The sequence below is a fragment of the Erpetoichthys calabaricus genome, chromosome 1, assembly GCF_900747795.2.
Source record: "Erpetoichthys calabaricus chromosome 1, fErpCal1.3, whole genome shotgun sequence".
Classification (NCBI taxonomy): Eukaryota; Metazoa; Chordata; class Cladistia; order Polypteriformes; family Polypteridae; genus Erpetoichthys; species Erpetoichthys calabaricus.
This window is the reverse complement of record NC_041394.2, coordinates 97,422,589-97,440,731: the sequence shown is the minus strand read 5'-3', so window position 1 is coordinate 97,440,731 and position 18,143 is coordinate 97,422,589. Positions and strand designations below refer to the sequence as shown.

The following is an 18,143-nucleotide window of genomic DNA, read 5'->3' as shown; positions in this document are numbered from 1 at the left end:
TCAGAACAAAATAACTTGCTGGAAAATCCTATAATTAAAGTCCAGGTCAACAAAAAAAAAAATTTGAAAAGCAATTGGCAGCTTTAGAGAATCAATAATTTTTTACAATAAGAGTAAATTTGCAAAATTTGCAAATGGGGAAAGGAAAAGCAGTAATAATTTACTTGCCAGTGGCTGTGTTGGTTTCTACTCATTTCCTCTTTTAGTCCTATCAAGTTATAATGGCTTATAAGGTGAAATTTGAGTAAGACTGTGGTGATAACCATTTTTATTATGTTTAATGTTAAACATGAATGCTGTGGATGATGTAGTGATACAACAAACTAACATTTTTTTCTACCAAAGATTATCAAGGCCTAAAAAAAAATATTCCAATGGTCTTCAACACACTTTACAACCTGGGCTATCACATATAGTCTTGCACTGTAGATACTCTGTGAACATTAATATTTGTATATAAATTTGAACGAAAATACCTTTAACATACAAATTTTCTTGTTTCATGAAAAATATTTTATGTTCAAAAAAATCAAATACGGTAAACCGTATCTTAATGCTAGATTTTACATTACTCCTTGTTAAATGCAGATGATGAAGAGTTTTTCTTTTTTTATGATCTTCTTCATATGTACCTTGCATCAACATGTGACAAAGGCAACAAAGTAGAAGAAGAATGTGTGGTTGTAAAGATGCCTTTAGGTAATGAAGCTGCAAACAATAAATTATTCTGTCAGTGTTAAATTCTGTAGTAAGATGGAATTAAGGGTTTCTTTCCATTTGTTTATTAAGCGCATACTAATAATAGGATAGGACTAAGACCAATAGGAAAGTAGTTTTTACTTGTGGCATGTGCTTTAACATTTAGCAAGCATTTACTTTTATGGTCAATCTGCAAGACTGCTATTTCACCCTGTTTATACTGTGTTTCTTTTATTGAAATCTGGGAAAATGTAGCATACTGTGATATTTAAAGAGCGTATAAGAAGTAACATCTGTATACTTAAAATCAAGGTAACAAATATAGTTCCAACTAAGTGTATGTACTCTAACAGCCTCCTCTGTACTATGCTTCAAGCCTGAACTAACAAAAGCGCATGATGAGAAAAGAAAAAGAAAAGATAACTAATGATAACGAAAAAATAGGAGAAACATAACACTGAACATGCTCTTATCATGATTTTCATATACAATCTAGGCTGTGAATAACCAATTATGCTTAAGTAATTCATTACTGATAATTGGGCAAAACAAATAATTTAAAGTAGCTTTTCAAGCAACATTATTTTTTAAAGTAAAGATCATTTTCCAGTAATAACCAAATAATATAAATATCAAAATGTGCTTGGCCTACCACTGTCTTGTTCAGTGCTGGCTTGCCATTTTGAAATCTGTAGGTGAATGATATTTCTATTAATTGAAAGTGTGCAGTTAGTTACAAAGGTGTGAAAATAAAAATACCTCATTGTTTTAGAAATTGCTAGGTTTATCACTTTAGGTCTGCCTTAAAGGGTCAAAAGCTTCTGGCTGTTTGGTTTGGACTATTTAAAAAGAAAACATTCTTTCATGCCTTTAATAAACAAAAAAATCTGACTTTTTTCTTTGCAATTTTGTAATTGTGCTTTTGGTTACAGTACTGTGACAAAGTATTTGTCATCATCCAGGTTTTTTACACAACTGAATGCAAAGACGTAACAAACTGATGCAAAGGTGTAATCCATAGCAGAGTATTGAGGCGAGTGACACTGGGTATGTCTAATTTGTTTCCTCAGTGCTCATTTTATCCAATATTAGGTTTTTACTGAACACCTGACAACATTCAATATGAAAAATATGTAATTATGTTGAAAACTATACAAGGACAAGTACATTGCCACATCACTATACATTAGTATATAAATGAAGCACAGTAGATAGAAAAGAACTACAGGAATTCTGTTCAACAGAGGATTTTTCTATTCTTTTTTGTTTTAATGACATAATTCATGTTAGCCAAGTAAAGTTTTAGTTCTGGATAATTCAGAAATTTTCTGTCTTTACATAGTATACACTAATACAACAGTTGTACAACAACTGCTAGCACTTTGTTTTAAAAAGTAGGTTCCCAATTAAATTATGTATTTTCCACACAAAAAGTAAGGCTGCCTTTGAAACAGAATGCAAGGTGTATTCTATGGCTTATACTAAGACATATATCATTCCTGCTTCTTCATTCTGAAAAAATATTGTGGATTTTTCTCTTTTCCTATAGATTTCTTCATTTGGTTGTTTACATAACTGTAGTGCTTTTAAACTTTTTTACATAATTAACAAAATGAAAGAATTTCTACTGGGTGTATTAATTTATTCATTAGCAGATGGCATATAGTAAAAAGACAATTAATTTGTTTATTTAAAGTTTATGCCTACTTGTCTGACTACTTTTTTTCAAACCTATGGGTCACAGCTTACTGTAATGAACATATACATACCGGTGTACAGAAATAAGTCATTTATCTATACATTCTACATAACTGCTATAGTATCCAATTGCATTGCAAGCCTACACTACACTAAACAAAAGAACAACTTGATAACTCACATTCCACTTCAGATCAAATTTATGAGCAAAACCGTAAGATAGCAATACCACTAATACACCATCAAAACAAAGAAGGCATTTCTAAAATGATGCTAAGCCAATAACTACAAAATGCCAGTTTAATGTACCGTATTTTTAGCACCATAAGACGCACTTTTTTTTCCCCAAAAGAAGGTTGGAAATGTCTGTGCGTCTTATGGAGCGAATACTGCGTCACAGACCATGATGTGTATTACCTGACAAAAGTCGACATCCAGGGGTAGAGGGTGACAAAACTCACTGTTACGTTACAGGCATTCCCTCTGTGCTTGGAGGAATGTTAGACTCATTGACTCGGCATCTAATCCTTGCGTGTGCGTGAGTTGCGAAATGTAAACAAATGTAAACAAAGGCAAGATGGCATCAACATCTCACGAGGGAGCGAAGCGAGTGCAGAAAACAAATGTTTTGCGCATTATCACTGAGTAAGACTTTTGTTGAGAGTGATCAGGAGATCGAACAAGAGAGTGAGGAACTGGCATCAGCTGATCGGGACACCAGCCGATGCCGCCCCAGCTGAGCGCATTCGTGTAGCCGATGCACCTATGGCAAGGTTCGTGTGGGAGGAATACCTAGACATTGATCCGTGGGAGCCTAACTGGCTACCAGACTTCACAAGACAGCATGGCTTGCTGTTGGACTCGATAGATTACCAGCCGCTGGACTACTTCAGGCTGTTCTTTCCTGAAGCTGCCTTTCAGCTACTGTCAGATGAGACAAACAGGTATGCAGAGCAATTTTCTGAATCGAGGGCTGTTCTTGCACCGCATTCTCGTTTTTCAAACTGGAAACCCACAACAAAACACGAGATGAAGGGCTTTGTGGCATTACAAATATAGATGGGACTAGACTGGCGATATAACTTCAGGACGCATTGGTCCAAATGTGCTTTGTCCCCTGGTGGCTTTGGACAGGTTATGCCGCGTGATGATAGGTACTGTACATGCTCCTGCAAAGTGATTGTGAGCAACTGAGCTTCATAACTTCTGACACTAGCGATGAGGAGTTCTTGGGGTTTCAATAAAACTAGAAGAGTGCTTGAACCTTAAAGTCTCTCCTTATTTGTTAATGACAGTGATGATGTTTCTTAATACCACTGTTGAATTTACATGGTTGAAATATTATTCTGCTATATTTTATTAAACATATTAGTACACCATTTGGTTCAGAATATTTTTTTTCTTGTTTTCCTCCTCTAAACCTAGGTGTGTCTAATGGTCAGGTGCGTCTTATGGTGCAAAAAATATGGTATGTGCAAACACTAATAAAGACATAGAAGTAAGCAAACTTTAGTGGTATATTTGAAACCACGCACCAGCTACATCAAGTGGCCATCCATCAATCTAAACTGATGCTGGACCATGGAGGTTTACATACCTAAGAGGACCAACATGCATGTAAATTGTTCAAAAACATACAAATTGCAGATATTTTATTACCTTACATACTTTGATAAGTATAGTTTATATTTGGAAACTATTTTACAGAGGATTAGGTTCTAGTTGTATTAGTTAAACAAAGCTGTACCTCAGAATTCATTGGGTAATTAATGGCATCTTCCTGAAACTAAAGAATATACTGAACTCACCTTTAAGTCCCTGTGCACTATGTTCTTTTGGTGACAGTAGTGAACAGCAGAAACTATCTGTAGCAAACAAAGAAAGGGAACAGAACACTTTATTAAAATGTAAAACAAAGACATGGTTAAAAAGTAGTTTCTAGTACTTCTAGTAGTTTCTTTTTCCCCCGCAAAGACAGAAACTCAATTCAGTCATTATGGAGACTTGAGATGCATTATTTTTAGAGATAAATCATATGAGAAACTTATTACCTCCCCTTCTTTCATCAGTGCCTCTTTACCACAAATTATTTTTACCCATTGAATCTTATATTATTTACGTAAAATATTTCATTTAATCTTCTAAAGATATGGGAATTCCTTTGTGAGAGAGATCACTGAGAAAGATGTTATAAAAATACATTAATAACACAGACTGAGAGATTAATGTGAGTGGCCTTGTGCAGTTTGAGTAACTGATAGTGTGGCTTATAATACCCATTTTGGCATATAACAGTATATTACCCAAACATGTCTAAACCAACTTTCTCATGCACTGATTGCTTTGGCCATGTACAGAACACCAAAAAAAAAAAAAAAAAGAAGAATAGTACTAAGTCAAATAAGACTTGCTTATGCACTTACACAAACATGTGGAATTTCATTTATAATCGAGTAAAGACATTCAAAGGAAAGATTTCACAGACTGACGACAGTTTAATCATTTAGCAGCGTTTGTGTGAGTACCAGCAATTGGGATAGAAGATAATCATCTCAAGCTACAAATACCCTTTGTACAATATTCTGAAATTAACACAAGGAAAATACACACACACATACATGTTAACTTATTTATTAATAGAAGCCATTTGTCAGAAAGACAATTCACTTATTTGACAATTTACTTATTGCATACACAGAATATGTAAATACTGTACATACAGTAGCTACAACAGAATACCACATGAGAATTTGAGAATGAGAATCAACTGGGTTGTCCTTTTCTAGATTGTATTCCTTTAGGAATGCAAAATCGTCTGCATTCACATGGAGGAGTAATCAGCTACAAGACAAATACTGGCTTTATTTGAAAAAGAAAAAAAATGTAACTGCCAGGCATGTAAAGTAAAAAAGATGTTTCCAGGAAAACTACACTGAAAATTGATTTTGAATATACTGTATATATGAAATAGATAATAGTCTACTTGCCTATTTATAACTTTTTGATATTTTCATCCCCTATAGTAATGTTTATCATAGTGGAAACTATAGTTCATAATAGTTTTTAGTTATCTGAACTGAAAACTCTCCTCTAGTGGTTATAATAGTTAAGGTAAACTGAAAATACCTAATACTTACAAAGGTCCCACTGTAGGATACAATAACAAGTGAAACCTACTTCTTCTCAAGTCAGACAAGTAACAAATGAATTTGTGACTTTGATCATTTTTATTAGCAGATCAAAATCAAGATAATTACACAACCACAGATGACAAATATCATCTTGCTAAACTTTAAATACAATGTAAATGATTCTTCTTTCTGGTAACATAACAAAGTCCCTTGGTATCAAAATGAACCTTTGTGATTCCAGCTTGTACAAGTAAATATGACAATATGTGAGTTTATAGATTATGTTATGTGGGCATTTAAATACTGAAATTTTAGCTCACTTGTCGGAATTTGGCTCTAGCTTCCTTTTCTTTCATACGCCCATGAGATACGAGGTAGTCAAACACTTCACCTGTGTATAAAAAGAAAATTAGATATTAGAAGTAATTACAAGATTTAAGCATATAACATTTCTGTTATAACTGTTAATATAGATGTCCATATATTAGCTCTGCAAGATATAAAAATGTTATATGAGATTCATTCCTGCCATCTACCTGAGGCTAGTGACATAGGTTCTAGCCCTTCACTAGGTCTAAAAAACAGGTTCGATATAAAATGTGGACTATATTCCTTGAATTATAATTACTGTTTCAGCCCAGATAAACTGCAATATGCTAAATACCTAAAATATGCTATGTAAAAACCAGTCATTCATTTAAAATTAGGGAGCCACATGAAGAAAACAAACAAAACAATACTCTTAAAATAACTGATATTCACGCAAGCAAAAAAAAAAAAAAAAACAGGTAACTTTTAAATTTGGTCAATCTGCAAGATCAGTGCTGTATCCTTAGTATATGACCAATTGCACTTCTAAAGTTATAAACATTATTGCAATTTTCTTAATTTCTTTTGCAATGCATCCTCATGTTTGAAGTCATAGTCTGTTTTGTAAAATAAGAGCTTTAGTTTTAATTTCAAGAAAATTCTCCATATTTATAAACCAAATCTTTACATGGTAAGCACTTGCATTTAATTACTGTTTATTATATTGATTGTATAAGGTGAAATTGATGATTTAGTATGCCTGGATAAATTCTTGTCTTGCCATGGCCCTACTGGCATTGCTTCAACACTTATCCTTTACCTTGCAGGTAGTAAATCACAAGTCAGTTTCCAATGGCTTGTTTCAACTGAGTTCACTAGGGCTATATAAGTAACTCAACTACCAAATGCTTACTAGAAAATACCACTGCCAGATTTGACTACAGAAGCAGATCCTAGACTGTTCTGAGCAAAATTCTCTTTAATTTTAATTAGAACAATCACAAGGTCCATTTGAGCTCCCTCTCATTGATTGGGTGAGGAGTTCAGCAATACAGCAAAAACAGAACCAATGCTTCTCTGTATTGGGCAGATGCCACTAAGGTGCCTTGCATATGTAGGTGCCTCCCTTGAATAACATGGGGCTGAGCAAAACACAGTCCACTGACATAACACCCAGAGCAAACTGGCCTGGGAGTGCCTGGGTATTCTTTTGAAGGAGCTGGAAAACGTTCCTCAGGATAGGGTGGCCTTCTCAGTAAAGCTCAGCATGTTGTTATTATGACTCTCAGGAGGAGAGGTGAAATGTAGTGTGAAATTAAGTGAATTGAGAATAAAGTACAGTATGCATTTACCCAATGGGTGATGAAAAGATATACAACTACCAGATGGTCAAAACAACTACTTAAGCAATATACACAGGTATAGTTAAGCTGCTTATTCATTGAAAAGAATAAAGAGACATTGTAACCAGTTTAAATGCTGATGGTTGTGTTTTATACAGTTTTGACTTGAATAACTGCTAGAGCCACTGCTTCATCCAAAACTGTGAGATGCTCTGCATCATCATTCAATATAATATAACACAGGAAAACAGAATTATGATTTTCTTGAATCTTCTTAATCTGGGTATCCATTACAAGCTGCTAATAACTTTCTGCATGTTACAAAACACACTGCTACGTTTTTTTTAACATAATATAAACAATGAAAAATCACATAAACATATTTCAAGAGTTTATTATTTTAATGATTATTTGATTATATACAGCATAATTGAAATGTTTATAAAGTGCTTTATAAGAGATACCTAAAGAGTAACCAGTTTCTGTTACATTTTTGTATTTAATTTGCATGTAATTTAGCTAGATAAAGGCATGCTTAATAGGAACAAAGTAAATTCAATTGAATTTAATGTACTTTATTTAGGCAAACAATATAATTTTTTCTAAAACGTGTTCAAAAAAACCTAAGTAGTTTGACAATGATTTATTACTGAAGAATAGAATTATCTCGTATCAGAGCTAAAGGTTTACAAGAAGAGCTACACCTTCTATTTATTATTGCAGCACAGGGACAGTAAAATTGTTCTGTCCAATGACTGCTGCCTTATACCTGTGAAAAATGCAATCAGTATATTCTAACAAGACATCTACTGAATAAATCTGAAACTTTGTTTATGTGTTTGCTATGTAAATCAATGCTAATTTGCACTGATTCCAAATTTTTACATATTAACACCACAGCCTATAGTTCTTTCCAAAAATATTCTTCTTGGGGAACTTTTAGTGACCACACTTTTGCTTTTATTAAGGAAGTGTCCATAGGGGGCATTTTTGGGACTTGACACAGGCATTGTGGTGGGTTTTGTCAGTGAAATACCACTTTTGAGGCAAAATTTTCCACTTTGGGAAATTATTTAGTGACTTCACCCAGAGTAATGATTGGTGCCTATACTGGTTTCTTAATATAGAATCAATAAAAACTGGACTGTTGTAAGAATAAATTTAAAGCTATGCAAAATCAATATAAGGGAGTCATGCTGGGTTAGGCTCTGGTACGAACAACTATTAACTGGATGAAGCAACTTTGATAATAGATGAATGAGAAGATATTTGAAAAGATATTCTTAATTATTATACTCAAAACATGCATGACTAATTTTATTAGAAATGAGAATACAAAAGTAGGCTTACATTGTTTAGCAAAGAGAATACAAGTTATTGTGCAAAAAAATACATGTATATATAAAAATAAAGAATTATGAACTGTTTTTTTTAATGTGACAAAACAAAAAACATATCTCCCCTTTTGCTAAGTATAATTATATTTTCTGAGGAAACAAGCGTATTGGTATCATCAGTGAAAAACCAGAATATTAATTAAACAACGCATGTTTCCTTTAACTTAAACTGATACCCCGTTGAAGGCTGATTTTTGCCCAGTGTTGCTTTGTCATGCACCAGCTCCTTGACAACCCTGAATGGGATTAAGCATATGCTTAAAGAACTGTAGAATTCCCAGATGCAAGAGGGTGGCCATTTTGCCAGGATTGTGACTTTGCCTGTAAAAACTGACCACAAAATCCTCAAAGTTGTGTTTTTTTAAAAAATGCTATTAACTGGATGATTTGTTTTTCACTCCACTGTCAGCTGACCATATCTCAATTATAATGTTGAAGAGGCCTTAACAAAAGCAAAATCTAGGCAGTAAAATCATGGAGATTAATTTGTTTAGCTGTTTCACTTGACATGTGTGTAATTCCATTAATATATATGGTTTAATAATATATTGTTAGTAGTAGTAGTAGTAGTAGTAATAATAATAGTAATATCATTAGTAGTCATTTTCACATGTACAGAGTACACTGAAATTTCTACTTGCATATCCAACCTGCATGCAACATGTTATTATGACATAATGGTGGTAAATACACATAGATGATCTTAGTCTGCACTCTATAGAAGGAACTGAAGTGAACTGATACTGAAGAACAGAGGGATGACAGATAGATTGACATTTTGTTTATTATTATCTTTTTTGTAATAACACCTTTCGAAAAGATATTCATCGTGAACAAAGTATGTAGTGAAGCAGCACAGATTGATAAGATGCCATGCTAATCTCAATATTTTTCCAAATACAATGCCTTTAAGACTTTGCATTGTTTAGGTAATTACTTATTTTTAGGAATATCTTCTTTAAATACTTCCAGATATGTTGGTGGTATTCAGTACTGTGGGGTCCGGCAGTTGGTTCAGTCTTCTTCAGAATGACGGCCATGGTGTTGACTCGTTCAACTTGAATTTAATGAATAGGCCACTTCACTTGAGAGGAAGGTTAACTTGAAAGAGATTTTATGCACCCAAATTTAACTGCATCACATTAAATGGTTCTTTGGCATACAACACAATCTCATTACATGCCTAGTAAAAGCACTAACTTAGGATAAACCTTTTTAAAAGCATCAAATTTACTCACCGCCACTGGCATATTCCATTACTAGGAAAAGGGTTTTTTCAGTTTCTATTACTTCAAACAGCTTCACTGAAATAAATTAAATCAAATATAATTAAGGCCTGGGGACTAAAAACATTAAACAAAAAAATATAAAGTACTGTATAATTATTTATTTACACCATTTTTACTATCATAAGTTTCACTATAAAGAACCTTTTAGTTAGTAACGTGGACTGGTGCTAGATAATTTAAAAAAAATATATATGCAAAAATACAGAATGAATTAGTCAATAATGGAAAACCTAATCATTTAGACAGTTAGCAGGCAGACACTGGTGATACCTCACAGCTCCAGGGTTCTTTGTTCAAATCCTGGTCTGGATACTGTCTGTGTGGGGTTTCCATTTACTACCCGTGTTCACATGGGTTTTGCCAGGTATATACATTCTAAACTTGTTTATTTCGGTAGGATGACTGAACTGTAAATCAGACCAGAGTAAGGATGTGTGATTGAGTAAGGTCTGCAATGGACTTGCAATTGAATTGTACTTAGTGCTGCTGGGATATGCCACAACACCCCCACAATCATTTTTTCAGAAACATTATTGAAGAAAAACATATTTTTACTACTTAATTGTGGTTTGATTTTTCTATTTACTTGTACCTTCCCATTGATTATGCATATGCTGTATAGAACCACAATAACATACTGTACCTCAACATGTTACAAATTACCTGTATTAAACTATTTAGTGCTCATTGATTTCCAAACATGTCTCATTGTCATCATTCTCTCTTGTGCTTGTAGACTGAATGGCAACTGCTACAAGACATTGCGACTATTTGAAAATGACTGTAACATACCTTTAAAACTTTTATTAGCGTGCTTATTAAAAAAAGATTGTAGCCGTATGACAAGTACAGAAAGTATGAGTTATTTCCAATGCTGGGTATAAAGTGTTTTCCCATGGTGGTGAAGTAATAATTTACCTGTATATTTTTTTACCTCTATACCAATGTAGACCTTCTATAACTTAATAAAATGCCTTGACTCCAAAGTGAAAGTGACTAGTTCCCAGCTGAAAAGGTATTTCCTCTAAGATAAAGGGTAGAAGTTTAATTTCTGGTAGAATGGCATACAGATTGTGGAATATGTGCCAACTTAAGTCTCAGAAAACTAATGGAAATTAAACCTTATAAGAAAGGCCTATAGGAGTCCCAGAAGACCTGTCATTGCCCACAAGGTTATATAAAAACACACAAACATTTTCACCCACAAGCAGGATAATTGTGAATGGCACCAGTAAGGTTTGTTCAGTTGACATGAACAAATAAAATTGCTAAACATCACAATATCGGCTTTTGCATATTGTTTTTTTTTTTTTAAATATCAAATTGAAAATTAGATGTATTGCCCAGCCCTATTTCCAAAACACTCACTGATGCACTGGTATTATCTGCCTGATTATAGAGATTAAAACAGTTTGTGCCCAGATGGCCAAAACCTTAGCACATGTAATGCTTATCATAGATCGCTACAACTGATGGCAAGTCATATCCTATTACTGCTCAGGCATATGTCACAACCCATTGTGTTGGGCATTTGTCTTGTATGGCCCTTTTACCATAACACTTAGTGAGGCCACACTATCTGAACTGCATGGTTTTCTCAGGTTCTTCAGAGGTGAGTTTCCTTTTTTTTCCCCCTGTATTATTTTTTTGTTGAAGATTTGACTCGGCTCATAAGATGTCTGCAATCCTAGGCCCTCAAGCAGCTGACATGGAAGCTAATCAACATTTGTCTCTCTCTAAACATGGGAGAGCATGCAACTTGACTTGTTGATCAGGGCCATTGCTGTGGTGCACTGATATAGTTGTACAATTGGAGGATCAGGCTGTCACCTTTAAGGCATCTTAGAGCAGTACTGCTTAAATTGCTTGCAGCTCTCACAAGCATGGCAAGTATTACACCATTGGGCAGATTAACAGAGTGCAGGGGTTGCTGGGAAGAAGGATAATTTAGTGGTCTATTTAAAATGGAGCTAAAAAGACACCAAGGGAATCACGATCATCTGTGTGTATTTGTTTCTGCTCATCTTTCACTTTTGATTACAACTACAGTTACAGTTTCATTCTGGATTTATGTGCTTGTCCTGTGCCAGCTTGTTTGTACGATTTTATTGGTAAACATCTTCGTTCGGTGAATGCTCCCAACGTCTACAGATCTTAAAATAACAACTGGAATACAATAGGACAAAACTTTCATAATATTCAGTAAACTGTTCACTTTGCATCTCAATTCATCATCTGCACCTATTGTATTGGACTGTGCTTTGAACTGTGTTGTAAATGTTGATTGCTTATTGTCTAATGCTTAGTGTTTTGTTAGGTTTCATTTGTGTAGTGTTCACAAATTATCACCTACTTTTATTAAGCTCTTTGTTTTAGTTAATTTTAAGTTTTGTCTGAGGGTAATTATGTTGTTAACTGTTTAACCGCTTTTAACAGTAGCAAGACAAGACTTCTAATTAGACAACAGGTCTCAGGTTTTGTAATTTGTCATTTCTATTGCACCTAAGCGACTAAATTAAATCTGTGCAGTCACTGCTACTTTGTAGTGGCACTGGATTAACATTATCTGTGGTTCTGTTCCTTTTAGCTTCTTTTTTGCAGACTTTTGAATTGTGGCTTAATTCATTCTGGTTTTGAATTTAAGATTTTAGCACTCTGATTTTTGAATTACTTTTGAATTCCATGTTTTGGCCTTGAAACTTTTGGTTCAGTTTCATCTTTTCATATTCTGCTTTTTTACCTTTGCGTTTTGACAATTGTTTTTTCTTTTTTAAAATTTATTTTAACATTGTTTTTAATTAATTTTTGTTTTATATTTGTTTGCCTTTTTATTTGCTTAACAATGTTAGATTTTGTTTTACATAAACTAAGTTAAATAATTAAAATATTGCATTTTCTTTGGGCCACAGTTTTGAATGCCCCCCTCCCCCGTTTTTTTTTTTTTTTTTAATCATAAAACCTAAATAAACAGAGCTATCAGTAAACTCTGAAATTGTTCAGTTTAAGTAAGAAAAACATCTTATTTGGAACACTGGCAATCTGGCAAAATCTCAAGTGTTTGTCCATCTGGATATTTAGCTATTTGCAGAAAGCAATTCAAATCAACCAGTGATCCATTTATCTAAGTGAGTTGGTCAGGGGATAACACCTTGAATATGCTCTATGTCCGTGTCCAATGAGCTCCTCAGTGTTTGCTGTTTGGATTCTGTCTTCTTTGGCTTTTGCTGAAAAAACAGGAAGCAAATGGGGCAAAGATGAGCCATGAACTTTCTGCCTATTTAATAGTGAAGCTTTAGTGATGTAGGATGTTATTTCCTCTGGCAGGAAAGAAAAATGCTGTATGTATGTTGGTAGTATCTTTTTATAACTGCAGTGGCTGAGGTCACCTGATATATGACACTGTAAGGTTTACTCAAAGCCATACTTGCATGATCATTATAATAATACAGGAGATGAGCTCTGGCAGGTGTAAAGTGTGGAAGCGGAACCAAGAGATCCTGCAGGTTAGAGGTCAAAGGACTATTATGTAAACTCAGTTTGGCTGAATGACTGTATTAGGAGTACTTGGTATGGATTACCTTTCCACTAAAAAATGAACACAAAACAGTTTTTATTTTTTACATTGACATGGCATTGCAATTTTACAGCCTTATTATCTAGCAGTTCCACATTTACAAGCTGGATGTTTAGCAGCAGCAGTCTGTTTGCTTGCCGTTCAGACTTCACAAGTATGCTGCCTCTTCTGGGAGTGAAACTTTTCTAAGCTTCTTTTCTCTATAATACGGTCCTAGACTCTGGGCCTTAAATTGAATAGGGTTTAGCTATCTAATTTCATTATTACTGTGAGTTGCACATAATGTTTTATCACTCAAAAAAATCACTAATCCAAACAAAGACCAAAACAAAGAAAGACTTATTAACTATATTCTCTAACTCTGGTCATGAAAGAATATAAATTGTCAGCAATGATTATGAAACAAGTTGTGTGCTGGTTCATTCATATTTGGACACCTACTGTAACATGTGCTAATAAATACCCTATACAATGTTGTTCAGAAAAATCCCACCTGCGTTTAAGTTTGTGCTGACTTTAAATCAGGTGCTGTGATCCCCTGTGATGTCTAAACCTAAGACATAATAGATGTTCTTAATTCAGATCAAGCAGTTTAGCTTCTTCAAGAAGGAGCAAAGTACCATAACTTTTTGTTGTCCAATTTGACCAGAATAATTTCACACATTACAGCAACTGTGCATTTTAGCAACCCAGCTAATATCTTATGCTTGTTTCAATTTTGTTTTTGCAGTGTTCTTTATTTGAGTGGTCTCTTTGAAGCACAGACTATGACACAAGTATACAGCATAAGTGCAGTTTTATAAGTTTTGATACTAGTTTGTGAATTTTGTATTTAACGAATAATATATTATCATTTGATTCTATTGCACAGAAAGTCATGGTGATGCCATATACTGCATTTTCTACAGTCTATTTTAAGCCCAATTTGTTATACTGATAGCAGAAATGCCAAGAAATTTTCAGAGCAGCTATGTTGTATGGCAAAAAAGCTTTAGTGATTCATTTAGCATATGCATCCACAGCATTTCTTAACATAAAATGCTGTACAAGAGTGGGAGAGAGCCTTGTTTTCAATTTCTGTTAAAACAGAAAAGAAATCTGCTTTGCTGTCAATAGAAATGACAACCAGTTAGTTATATTGCCTTCATACTGTAGGCTGATAGAACAGCTGTTTGTTAATTATGCATCTCTTTGTAATTACAGTTGCTTAAATGAGGATTGATTAGCAGAGTGTCAAAAACAGCTGATCCATGCATTACTAACCAGCTCCTGGGGGTAGAAAACCCAGTGAAATGCCCTTGTATGATACCAGACATCAACAATACAGTTCATCTTTGGAGTGGCACAATTAGAGGTAATGCATGTAACTTTAAATTGTGTTATTATATATTCACCTGATATAGCACACAAAAATTGCTCTGAGAATTGAGCGATGCAGCAAAAACAAGCAGAAGAAAACAGGAGGGAAAGCAAAGTTGTCTTAACAATGGCTGAGGCAAATCATTGTCATTAAACAAACACAGGATGCACAAGAGTACTGAAATCCCGAGACAACAAAGCTTTAACCCTGAGCAATGGAAATAATCAGAGGCATGCATTCAAAATTTGGCCAGTTATCAAAGTAAAACAGATATGCACTGAAATCAAACCACACCTCACTCCAAGCAGTGAAAGAAAGCTGTTTACTTAAGATGTTGAATTACTTAAAGAAAAATTATACCTTCTTTGTCCTAATTGTCCTGATGTCAGATGTAATCACATAAGGTGTAAGTTTGTATATATTTTCCTTATAGAAGTTATATAATACATAAAAGATAAATTAATATTTAAAAAAATCCATTAATTTTTTGATTCCATTACAAAACCTGGTAGTTGGTGGACTAGAGCTTAAAGGCCAAGGTCTAGGCTTTAGCCTACTTTACTTAGCAAAACTTAGTGCACACATTCCACAGCAAACACTGCTACAAAATATCAGTCTCCTACAAATTCCATGGTGTGACAGGCGACCGGCTATGGACTCCGGTCGTCACCCCCAGGCCGCTAGGAGGAGCCCTCCGGACAGCATATTTGTGCCCCGAGTTCCAGCAGGGCCTCATGGATTTTGTAGTGTTTTGACACAGCCCTGCTGGATACCCTGGGGGCCGCCAGGAGTCGCTGTAGGGGGGCTAGTGGGCTCTGTCATGCCCTATAACCCGGGAGTGCATCCCAGTCACGTGACTGGAAGAAGCGATGTGCTCCCGGGATGAAGAAAAGGACTTTGCCCTGACCCGGAAGGAAAACAGACTTGTGGGTTTGGCTTGGGGCCACTTCCGGGTCAGGGGCTATAAAAGGACTCTGGGTGAGCCCAGACATTTGAGCTGAGCTGGGAGGTAGGGTGGCGACGTGTCTGGGAGAGGAGGAGGATTGTATTAGAGAGAGAGTTTGTTGTTTAATGAGTGTGGAGCGGAGGGTGCTTTGTGCACAGTATAAGATTATAATAAAGTATTATTATACTTTCACCTGGTCCGAAGAGTGGTACCTGAGGGTTCGAGAGGTGGACGACACGCGTATCTGCTACACTGGCGTAGTCGGCAGGATTCTCTGGCCGTCTGGAGGCAGAGGATCTGCATCAATAATCAAATTTGTTGTGGCAGAGAACCCTACAAAGGTCCCTCTAGTAACCGCGGAGGTGAAAACTCCACCCGCGACCAAGAGCGCTGCAGCTGAGAGCCGTCCTCTACAGCAGGCGAGTATGGGGAAGAAGACTGGGAAGAAGGCTGGAGTTGTCCAGAAGACTTCGGTCCCAGACCCGATGGAGACGCTGTGGACTTACCTAACAGGCGGTGAGGAGGATCAGGCACGGCTCAAAGCCGAGCAAACCCGAGCGGACAGACAACCGGAGCCGCGTAGAATCGCGACTCCCGACGATTATTACCGGGAGTTGGAGCGGGATCATCTACGGGCCGAGGTAAGTGCTGGAGGAGCACTCAAACCGCCGGAGACTGTTTATTCTCTGTTTGCAGAGGCCTGCCTGCACAAAGCGGACAGCGAGCATGCCTGCCACAGACCCAGGCAAGATGGCCGCGACAAGAAGACGGCGAGCCAGTCTGGGAAACCGCAGAGGGGAAGCCCATACGCCGATACCGTCCACGTGACCTCGCGCGATGGATGCCGGGATGGGAAAGTCCTCCTCGGTTCCTTAGGTGAGGACACGTCTTCCCCGACGCGTCTGAGCTCCCGGAAGGGGAAGGGGGCGGCGAGCGAAGCAGCGCCATTAATTAATAAAGAGGGACGGGACGTGACTGTAGTGTCTGCCGGCAATATTAAAAAGGCAGACCGCAGCCAGCCGCAGGAGGCTACCCGTTCCTCTAAAGACTCCATTTCCCAGGAGCCCTTGCGCTCATCAGCAGAGCACGTGCCAGGAGTGGACGTGCTCATTGGTTCCCGGTCGGCAGGTGACCAAAATAAGGAAATAGCCTTACTGCCGGCCGAGACAAATAACTTAATAAACTTGCAGGAGCTCGAGAAATGTCTCGCGCCCCTTTACGCTTTCTTCCAGGGACTACAGGAGGTGAAGGAGCGTGTGGAGGAGCTGGGAGCTGCAGCCGAAGTGCCGTTGAAGGGACTGATGATGTACCTTCGGCGGTTAGGCCGTGAAGCCCCGGCCTCGATTAATGCAGCGGTGCAGGTAGGTGCTCTCTGTACCGTATATAATAAGGGGACGCAGTGTGAATCGGCACCGCGTTTAATAAGTTGCGGTTGCCAAAGCGCTGTGTCTCCGACAGTTGAATGTGGCACGATGACAGAGTGGTCGGGTAATAGTCCGTTAGAACCGGAGCAGCGGTATCAGACGCTGCTCGGGACTAAGGCGGACGTTAAAAGCCCGATCCGCGTGATAAGGGGGTGGCCGTTGGTTAATGATGAGGCGGGGGAAGCACCGATCGTCCCGAGACAGCTGAATAGTGCTGTTACCCGGAGCGATACGGTACTAATGACGCCGCCTCTGAGTTTACATAGGACAACGGGCGTGCAAACAGCAAAGAGGCTCTCTCTTTCCCATAGAGAGCCTCACGTTGTGCACAAGCCCCAGAGAAAGCAGGAGATCCCCACACAGAAATGCGGGTCTCCTAACAGGGAAGAGGATAGGGCAAAGAGCAGCAAAGCGGCTGTTAACCCCTCCTTGGCGGAGGACAGGGTGGAGCTGACAGAATTCCCGAGGTGCTTCAGGTCTCGGGAAGAGAGGCCACCAGGAGGACGTCGGCGGTGCTACAACTGCCGGCAACCGGGCCACGTATGGCGTAGTTGTCCCCGGAGGACAGGGGAGAGGTGGAACAGCGGATACACCGTCCCTCCAAGGTTCGCCGGGGGGTCTAGACAACGGAACCATGGCCCGGATCCCGCGCCCTCCTGGAGGAGGACGTCCCTCGCGGGAATCAACGCTCCGCCCCACTGCTCGTCGCTAAGGGGGAGGGACTGTGACAGGCGACCGGCTATGGACTCCGGTCGTCACCCCCAGGCCGCTAGGAGGAGCCCTCCGGACAGCATATTTGTGCCCCGAGTTCCAGCAGGGCCTCATGGATTTTGTAGTGTTTTGACACAGCCCTGCTGGATACCCTGGGGGCCGCCAGGAGTCGCTGTAGGGGGGCTAGTGGGCTCTGTCATGCCCTATAACCCGGGAGTGCATCCCAGTCACGTGACTGGAAGAAGCGATGTGCTCCCGGGAT

The 18,143-nt window shown here is 37.6% G+C and overlaps 1 protein-coding gene across 4 annotated transcripts in view; it reads right to left on the bottom strand.

The window, feature by feature from the left end:
* mark4b (MAP/microtubule affinity-regulating kinase 4b) overlaps window positions 1-18,143 on the bottom strand; it is a 236,789-nt gene that overhangs the window by 56,751 nt on the left and 161,895 nt on the right. For all 4 annotated transcript variants that reach the window (XM_051922150.1, XM_028803986.2, XM_028803979.2 and 1 more), the window contains exons 5-7: window positions 9,816-9,881; window positions 5,849-5,919; window positions 4,206-4,262 (exon numbers count right to left, since the gene is read on the bottom strand). In XM_051922150.1, the coding sequence (XP_051778110.1) occupies window positions 4,206-4,262; window positions 5,849-5,919; window positions 9,816-9,881 (194 nt within the window). The remainder of the gene's footprint in view (window positions 1-4,205; window positions 4,263-5,848; window positions 5,920-9,815; window positions 9,882-18,143) is intronic.